This window comes from Penaeus monodon, chromosome 15 (assembly GCF_015228065.2).
Source record: "Penaeus monodon isolate SGIC_2016 chromosome 15, NSTDA_Pmon_1, whole genome shotgun sequence".
NCBI classification, from domain to species: Eukaryota; Metazoa; Arthropoda; class Malacostraca; order Decapoda; family Penaeidae; genus Penaeus; species Penaeus monodon.
Genome location: NC_051400.1, coordinates 37,080,655 through 37,081,251, shown reverse-complemented (window position 1 = coordinate 37,081,251; position 597 = coordinate 37,080,655). Strand labels below are relative to the sequence as shown.

General features: G+C 45.2%; 1 protein-coding gene across 1 annotated transcript in view; it reads right to left on the bottom strand.

Moving 5' to 3' along the window:
- The window catches only part of LOC119582352 (AT-rich interactive domain-containing protein 4B-like), a gene marked incomplete at its 3' end in the record, with an annotated part of 36,609 nt that overhangs the window by 5,941 nt on the left and 30,071 nt on the right, over window positions 1-597 (bottom strand). Inside the window, 1 exon segment of the mRNA XM_037930567.1 lies at window positions 59-213. Coding sequence (XP_037786495.1) covers window positions 59-213 — 155 coding nt within the window.

Here is a 597-nt window from a genome sequence, read left to right as displayed (position 1 = left end):
AATGCGGCGTGGCCGCCTCTGCTCACTGGGTGATGGACTGTCCGGTTGCTGCACTTGCCTCTCACGCGCTGCTCTTGTGCTAGGGCCTGAGACACTGCTTGTGCCACTGGTGTCACTCCGCTCACTACGATCACTCTCACGCCGCTCACGCATTCCACCTGGGGGGCGGCCACGCTTGGTAGCACTTGTCTTTGGTGAGGAGGCTGTTGTGACCTTTGAAGAAGATAAGGGAAAAAAACGTCAGGGAAAGTGGAGCAGGAAATAACGGGTTTTTTAAAATGGGGGTTTTAAAATTTTTTTTTGGGGGGTTTTTTTCCCCCGGCCCTTTTTTTTTTTTTTTCCCCCTTTTTTAAATTTGGGTTTTTTCCCGGGGGGGGGTTTTTTCCGGGGAAAATTTCCTTTTTTTCCCCCCCCCGGGCCCGGTTTCTTTTTTTTTTTTAAAAAACCCCCAAAAAAAGGGGTTTTAAAAAAATTTTAAAAAGGGTTTCCCTTTTTTTTTTTTTTCCCCCCTTTTTTTCCCCCTTTTTTTTTAAAAAATTTTCCCTAAAATTTTTGGCCAAAAATTTTCAAACCAAAACCCTTTTTTTTGGGGGGGGG